This window comes from Camelina sativa, chromosome 2 (assembly GCF_000633955.1).
Source record: "Camelina sativa cultivar DH55 chromosome 2, Cs, whole genome shotgun sequence".
Taxonomy (NCBI): domain Eukaryota; kingdom Viridiplantae; phylum Streptophyta; class Magnoliopsida; order Brassicales; family Brassicaceae; genus Camelina; species Camelina sativa.
Window position 1 is genome coordinate 17,000,088 of NC_025686.1, and position 8,024 is coordinate 17,008,111.

At 34.2% G+C, this 8,024-nt stretch overlaps 1 protein-coding gene and 1 pseudogene across 3 annotated transcripts; one reads left to right on the plus strand and one right to left on the minus strand.

Annotated features, from left to right (window-relative positions):
• On the plus strand, positions 1,008-3,806 carry LOC104753200 (annotated as a pseudogene).
• Positions 4,100-7,613, minus strand: LOC104727343 (MATH domain-containing protein At5g43560-like). 3 transcript variants are annotated; one of them, XM_010446421.2, is made up of 10 exons: positions 7,466-7,613; positions 6,393-6,447; positions 6,171-6,282; positions 5,979-6,067; positions 5,809-5,877; positions 5,600-5,732; positions 5,303-5,461; positions 4,771-5,116; positions 4,517-4,629; positions 4,100-4,419 (listed from the first exon to the last, which is right to left on the minus strand). In XM_010446421.2, exons 2-10 carry the CDS (start codon positions 6,424-6,426, stop codon positions 4,275-4,277), a joined length of 1,200 nt encoding a protein of 399 aa, XP_010444723.1. In that variant the 5' UTR covers positions 6,427-6,447; positions 7,466-7,613; the 3' UTR covers positions 4,100-4,274. The 3 variants fall into 3 exon arrangements, with proteins under 3 accessions (XP_010444723.1, XP_019091205.1, XP_019091207.1); XM_019235660.1 differs by lacking the exon at positions 7,466-7,613 and adding an exon at positions 6,889-6,988; XM_019235662.1 differs by lacking the exon at positions 7,466-7,613 and having other exon boundaries at positions 6,393-6,881.

The following is an 8,024-nucleotide window of genomic DNA, read 5'->3' on the forward strand; positions in this document are numbered from 1 at the left end:
ATTTATTAAATAAGGTATATATGTATATTTAAATATTTTCTTAATTTGTGTGAAATGTGTCAAAATAACACTTATTGTGAAACAGAATGAATACTTGAATAGTCATCAAATTTTTTAAAATCGGAGAAGAAGTTTTGTGTTTCAAAAAGTTAAATAGATGAATAAGTTTTTTAATAGTTTATGAAATGTAATTTACTTTAAATAATTAAATATGTTATGAAAATGATAATTAAATTATTAGCTATATTTTCTTTTTTTAATAGTTGATGAAGTCTTTCATTTTATAAACTAATAGAAAGAAACATTACCTTATATATTCTAATGACACATTTATATAAATAATAATGAAATAAAGATTTCCTTATATATTTTAATGGCAAATTTAATAAATCAAAAGACTTGTTTTGTAAATATATTTATCTTTAGATGCTTAATTGCAATTAAATATCTAAATCGTTCTGGCAACGACATATGAAAATGCTTCTCTATTAATATATAGGGGATGTCAAACGGATCAGAGCCGCCAGGTTTTTAGAGTGAATTGGAGGGAACCAAGATGAGGATGAGCTGTGATGGATGCAAAGTTGTGTCGTGTGTAACTCTCTTAGATTCTTTAGTCTTACATGTGGTATATACGTCACAATGTCACATAATTGAGTCACTTTATATAATTAGAACTTTGAATATATGATGACCCGTACAAAAACAAAAATATCAACAAGGGAAGGGTACAATGGGCTTTAAATGGATACTTAGGCCGATTAATAGACGTAAATGATCATGGCTATAAATGGGTACTTAGGGCCCAATAACAGAGCGAGACGTTGTTGTCAGTTACGAGAATTTTGTAATTGTTTGTTGATGAGGAAGAAGATTATAAAAGCATATGTGATCGAGCGAGCGCCATTTTTTTTTTTCTCCTTTCGCAGTTTCTTCACTCGGATGTTCTCCTTACCGGCGGCGATTGATCGGAAGCGGAATCTATTTTCTTCATTTGATCAAAGAGGATGAAGATAGTTGTCGAAACTTTAGAGGGGACTCGCTTCGAGATCGAAGTTGCACTCAAGGATTCGGTATGTACAAATCTTCGTTCGTCTATATGTGCTTTAGAAAACACACTCAAATTTCGTAATCTAGGGAAGTAGTTTCGCTTGATTACTTGTTCATTACGGTGCAAGTTTGTTCACTGATTGTTTGATTTTGATATGGCGGTGATTAGGGTCTTCTCTCTTTAACCATTCTTTTCTTGATTTGTAACTTTGTTCTGTCTCTTGTCGCGTGATCGAGACAAGCGACCAAATTGTTTAACAAAGGCCCAATTCTTTTTAATTTTTTTTTGGTTTTAGTGGCAGTATCTCCGATATCAACGTCGGCCCTTATACTCTCCTTCCAACTTCCAAGGAACTTGTTTATAAAGCATTTTTTGGTCGCTATATAATGTTAGCGACAAGGTTCAGAACAGGCCTGTAGTCACTATTACTGTTTTATGTAGAAAAATGCATAATGGTAGAATCTTAAAATTGATGATTTCTTGAACACGGTTTCGTTTCGTAATACTTGGAGTCACGAGTCTCTTTTGTTTTGTCTCAGGTTGCTAAAGTGAAGAAGAACATAGAGAATGTGGTCGGAGATAGTACATATCCTGCTGCACAACAAATACTTAGTCACAAAGGGAAAGTGCTTAGAGATGAAACAACAATGGAGGCGAACAAAGTTATAGAGAAAAGTGTTATTGTCATTATGATGACCAAGGTGCGTTTAGGGTTTAGCAGAATTGGCTTATGGTTTTTTAAACTTCAAATCTGAATCCAAAATAAATATAAGAATATAAACGTAGAATAAAAATGAGTAGTTTTGGTGAAAGTCTAATTGTTTGGTATTATGTGTCAATTAGTACCAATCTTTGCGACCTTTGGTGCAATCATCCGCTCTTGAAGTCGACGAGGGTGAAGATCCATACAATGATTCATTTGGTGGGTTCGAGCAGTGTACGGAAGAAGACTTCTCAAATTTCATGGCAGACCCTAATCCCAATTTGATGGACATGTCATTTCTCGAGAACTCGCCGCCTCCTCTGGACTTTTCTACACTAGCCATAGATGTTGACGAAACTAAGTTGTTACACAAATTTGATCTTTCAATCGCTGATTACGACATCAACAACGAGTTCGAGGAATTGTCTTTTGTGGACGATGGGTTTACCATATCTTGGGACATGTTCGAACCTTCGAATGATGATGATCTTAACGAAAACATCAACAATGATGTCCTAGGAGAGATTGGTAAGGATAATGGTACTAACAATGTTGGTGAAATTACAAAACTTGAAGTGAGCACTCGAGTTTTCAGTGATCCTAATGGTCCAGACTTTGAAAGTGGTGGTACATCAACAATGGATCTTCTGGTATCGACAACCTCTGATGAAATGCTCGTATGCTCTTGTTGCAAAATGCTCCGAGAATTAGTTCATATCAAGGGTATAAATATTTCTCATTTATATTTTGGAATTACTGACTTATCTTTTGGTTGCAATATTAATTGGTTTATATTGTATGATTTTATATAGATGGTGAAATGAGTACACTGGAAATCTTTGGAGGGATTGGTTTCTTTTGCCATGCGATTTTGCTGACTCAATGGTTTGCTTCTGATTCGACGGAACGTCAATCTCAAACGTTTCATCTGAAGGATTTAACGATGGAAGAAGTAAAGAGATTTATAGAAGACTATTGTTCCGAGAGAGTAGCAAGTGGTTTATCACTTGTGCAAGACACTAATGCTGCTTTCTATCAAGCAGTGAGTGCTAACTCCTTCTTTACCAGTTGCCGCCTATGTTGACAATACCATTACGCACCGATGTTCCAATGTATTTGGTTTCGCCTGATGAAGCTCTAGATGTTCCACTTGTGCCGCTACATGTTGGACCGAGAGAGGAACCCACCACTGGCGTGCGGAAAGAAAGGAAAAAGCGAAAAACGCCTCTTGCAACACAGGTTTTGTCTCTGTTTCTCAGTGTATAACCAATTATAACATTATACGGTTTGTTAGGGTTACCTTTAGATTGGAGATATATTACTTGCACTACAAGGAAAGGTATTAAAAGAGTGATTAATTATGTCTAGATTTTAGTTTGAAAACATGATCATTGCGTTAAAATAAGGCCTTTTGGTACCTTATTACGTAGAGCAACAGCTGAACTTATAGCGTACTGCGTACATAAGATTTTACCAAATTAAAGATCTTATTATAGAGTCTTAATCCTAAAACAAAGATGATATAGAATTATATCAGGTTAAAATTTGTATTACTACAAGAATTTTTTTTTTCTAGGTTTCATTGAAGAGAGAGGTTACTAATCTTTGGTTTTATGGTTACTGTGTACCGAGGACAAGAACAGAGAGAAAGGACTAAAAGTTTGACACTGAAGGATATCAATATGCTTTTTCATCTCCCTATCGAAACAGCAGCGAAGCAGATGAATCTTTGTCCAACAGTTCTAAAAAAGATATGTCGGAAAGGAAGTCTAATGCGATGGCCTCACCGTAAGGTAATTGAATCAAATCATTATAAACAACTTTCAGTTTTTTTTTCTTAAATTTTGTTTTTAGCTCTCCATTTAGTTTAATAATGTATCTATTAAAATTGACTTGTAGATAAAAAGTCTCCATACAAAAATAACGTCATTAAAGAGTTTGGTACACACAGCAAAAAATGATGAAGTGAAGGCTCGCACCGAAGCAGAGATTGAGCGACTTCAGAGACGGATCGATAAGATTTGTTGCGACGCACTTAAACATGTGAAATAAGCTATTTTTTTTTCATTTATAGTTTAGGATTTCTCTCATAGTATATATTATAGAGCTTTTGGTATTTCAAAAAAAAAATAAAAAAAAAAGACTTCCCTGTTATATTTAGCTGCCTAGAATTGGTAAGCCGGTTGGTTGTTGTAATGTGACAATGGTCAGAAATATTTATGAATTATTTATTACACAAGTAGTTGAATTTTGTTTTTTAGCATATTCACAGGTAAAAGTAACAAATTTTTTTGTCTCATTTTAGTATATGACAAGTCAAATAAAGAATCCGACCAAAAAAAAAAAGTCAAATAAAGAAAACTCAATAAGAGCTATCAATGATAAAATCCAATTTAAACAAAAGAAACCCAATAAAAACAATTCAGTTTTATGGTTTTAAACCAAATCAAACTTTAACCAAAATCTTGAAAAGAATACAATAAGCAAATAGGTTCTAGGTCAAACCATAGACAAAACATATCACTTATTTCGCTTTGGTTTGGTTCGGTTTCTTTGGTTTAGTTTTTTTTGCCCACCCCTGCCAACTCCAGCTTCCTCTTCCTCACGAATAAGTTCCTCTTGCATTTTTAGCACAATAGCTTCTTGATGTGCAACCTCAATTTTGCTACAGGCAGTTGTCAGAGATATTAAAATACAAAACATAAACACAATAAGGACGAACACAATGGCAAACCATATGTATGTATATTCTGCATTGTTACCTAAAGATATGGAAAAGAGCACATATCTCCACAACTCGTCTACCCAACTCAGTTAAATGCATCTCATCATGCTCATAGGCTTCCTTGTCAGACTCTTCTCCATTAATGCCAGCCTAGATTTGCATCAAAGAACAAAACCAAAGTTCTCAATACATGGAACTTTCTAGTAGATAATAATTAATGCAACAAATCCTCCCAAACGGAAAATTTATATATATATATATATATATATATATATGATCTATGAAGCCGACCTTTATACGGTTCTGAGGACCTCTCTCATCTTTTGGAGGCATTGGCTCTAGAACAGCTCTCTCTAAGAGTAACAGCACATCATCACCTAATACGAACATATCTTTGTCCACAGTAACAATCGGAGCAGGCAATTCTTTGGCATCTAACATTATTGGAGCTTTCTTGTTCTGACTTTGCCCTTCAAGATCCTTCAACGCACTATACAAGGAATCCATCACCAAAGTGGATGTAACTTCCTTTTTTATGAAAAAGGATTTCGCAACTCCGGTTAAGATTACGTTCATTTTCTCTTTGGACATCCCACGCCTAGAGTCTTGGTCCATCCCTGACCAGAAAGCACCTAAGCTGCAGCCAAGAATGATATCACAAGAAATAAGTAAGGAAACAGTACACCAAACTCTTGGTGGAACCCTATATTCTAACATATAACACTAGCTACATCCTGCTCAGTACTTATCATCACAAATAGCATCCAGTATGATTCTATTGCCGGAAGCTGGAGTTAAGGGTATAAGTTGCAATGTGATATACCTTGTCCATCTTGCCTTGTCCTCCATTAACTTCTCAAGCTTGCTTCTTTTCTCTTGCACAAAACGTCGGAAAATAAGCTCTACATTTGGCAAATACACCCTAACAAGTTCTCTCTTGTAACCATAATCAAGGCAGCGAAAAGGTCGGTCCACCCTCTCTCTGCAAGGACCAATTATAGGGATATTTTATAATCCACAATGCATAAATCAGTGAGACCGGATGAAAGAAAGAATATAAACTTATCACATATGTTTAAATTAAATTGGGAGTACATATATAGAGTCAATCTTGCATTACCTGATCACCTGAACTTGAGCAGTAATTGTAAGAGAGTTAAAATCATCTATGAACCCATACTTTAAGTTCGGTAACTCCATAAACTTTTTCCATCCCCAATCATGCTCTTTCTTCCAAAACTGGTGCAGCGTATCTGCTTACAAGAGATGAACTCAGTTGTCTGCCATATTTGAAACGGAAGCAAGCAAACGTAGACTAAAAATAATCACCTGAAAACTTAGACCTCTTTGGATCTTTATTCACCACAGAAATAGTAAACTGAGCAAGATGACTCCAGCCTAGTGTCCAAGATGGCAAAATAACATACATGACTAAGTATCCAGAGAGAGAGACAGAGAGAGCAAAGGGGCAATGCAGACCAGTGGGCAAAAATACAAACCTGGAAGAAGTTGATCATAGTTTCCAACACAGAGAAATAAGGAGAGAAAACCGGAAACATCACATCCCTCGGGATAAACTAAAATATACCTGACATATAAAAGTAACAAAACAAAAGCTTAAAAAACCATAACACCAAGTTTTTGTTGCGACAAAGTATAAAGATGAGAAAGATAATAAGATGCCATGTTACCATTCGCAGCCGCCGACTTCAAAAAGACGGCTACGGATCGTCTTTTTGCCGATTCTTAAAAAATTCTCAATCTTAAATGTATGTTTTCCAAATAATTCAGAGGGTTTAAGGCCTGTGGGAAAAGAAAAAAAAACACACACATTTAAACTGCTGTAACACAAAGGTATAATGTCAAAGCACAAACCCAAACAAAAAGAAAAGGAGAGTAACGCAAACACCTACCATAGCCATCATCCACCTGATCAGTTTCTGCCATTCTCAATCAAAGCTCTCTTTTCTTCAAAAGAGAAAAAAAAAATTAACGATTAGGGAAAATAATATTCTGTAAAAACGTAAGAAAAAAATGTGATATTACATGATTTGACAAGTTCCTAGTCTAAAATATCAGGTTTGCTGAAAATTATCAATTGGTTTGATCACTAAAATGAACAAAGAACAAACGATTTTGGCTATCTCAAACTCGTTTCTAATGTATTTCCGTGAGCCAAACGAAACCGTGGCTTTAAATCGAAACCCTAAACCCTACATCAATTCATGTGTGAAAAACCCTAAATTCCAACCTTAGAATAATTTAGAGGAGAAATATTTCATTTCTATCAACTACAAAAACTTAACAAAACTCAGATGAAACCAACGATCGGAAAGATCAAAACCGATATCGATCGGATTGACATGGAAATTACAAAATAGTGAGAAGAAGACGAAGAAAGAGATGAACCATAGAAACTGTGATGATTCGGAGAGCGTAGACACTAAAAAAACAAAAAAAAAACACTTCTCAATGATGACATAGGATGATAATAATGTTATAGTAACAAGGATAGAAATAAACTACAGTCCTTACAAATATTAAATTTTAGATAGAATATATTTTATTTGCCTAAAATAAATTATATTCAACCTAAATAGATGTTTTATTTTTGGTATGACTGTAAATTTTATTCTTCACTATCCTAAAGAGTTTGCCATTTTTATGTAAGGGATCTTCATCAATTAATATTTGGAATTCCCTAGATACAGTAATTAATTTGTTGGTCAACATATCTAAACTCTAGAATTTCCCCTCAATCCAATGGCCGGAGCGCGCAGATGTCAAGACACGTCGTTAAAACCATGCTGATCAAACCGCAATCATGACAATGATCGAGATATATCAGGGTAGAATCAACTATTTTCGTGGACAATACATGTAGCTACTTTAATTTGCAAGTAGAAATTAGTGACGTAAACTCAAAATCTTTAAACATCTTAGTTAACTAAATACAGATAGACATAAAAGTTGGTTAGCAAAATACCATTGTTTAGTGTAAGCGAAGTATCTCTCAAAAAGAATGTTGGATGAAAAATGAATGCTTGATCTTTATATAATAAGAAATAGATTTTTCTCTGCGTACGCATAAACTTATTCTTTCAAGTATGTGTGATTATTGTGTTGTTTCACGATTTACTAATTCACATATTTTATATGTGAAAAAATATCTTAGTTCTTTGAATTTACTTTTAAATATTTGTTAAAGTAGAAACGAAAGCATGAATGACAAGTGGGAATCACTAACTTCTATATAGTACGGACGACAAATTTATACCACTACTTGTCATGCATGCTTATGATATTTATCAAACAAAACATGGTCGCGACACTTGTCACACATGCTCGTTTTTCCATCACTTGTCTTCTTGCCACTATCACTTATCCATGAGTGAAAAACTTATATTTTTGTCATTCATAAAATAATGAATAGTAAAAAACTTCGTGACAACTATAAAATCACATAATAGAAAGAAAAAGTATTCCCCGTAAATTATTCTAAACCAATTTGTCTACAGATTGGTTTTTTTTTTTTTTTTTTTTTT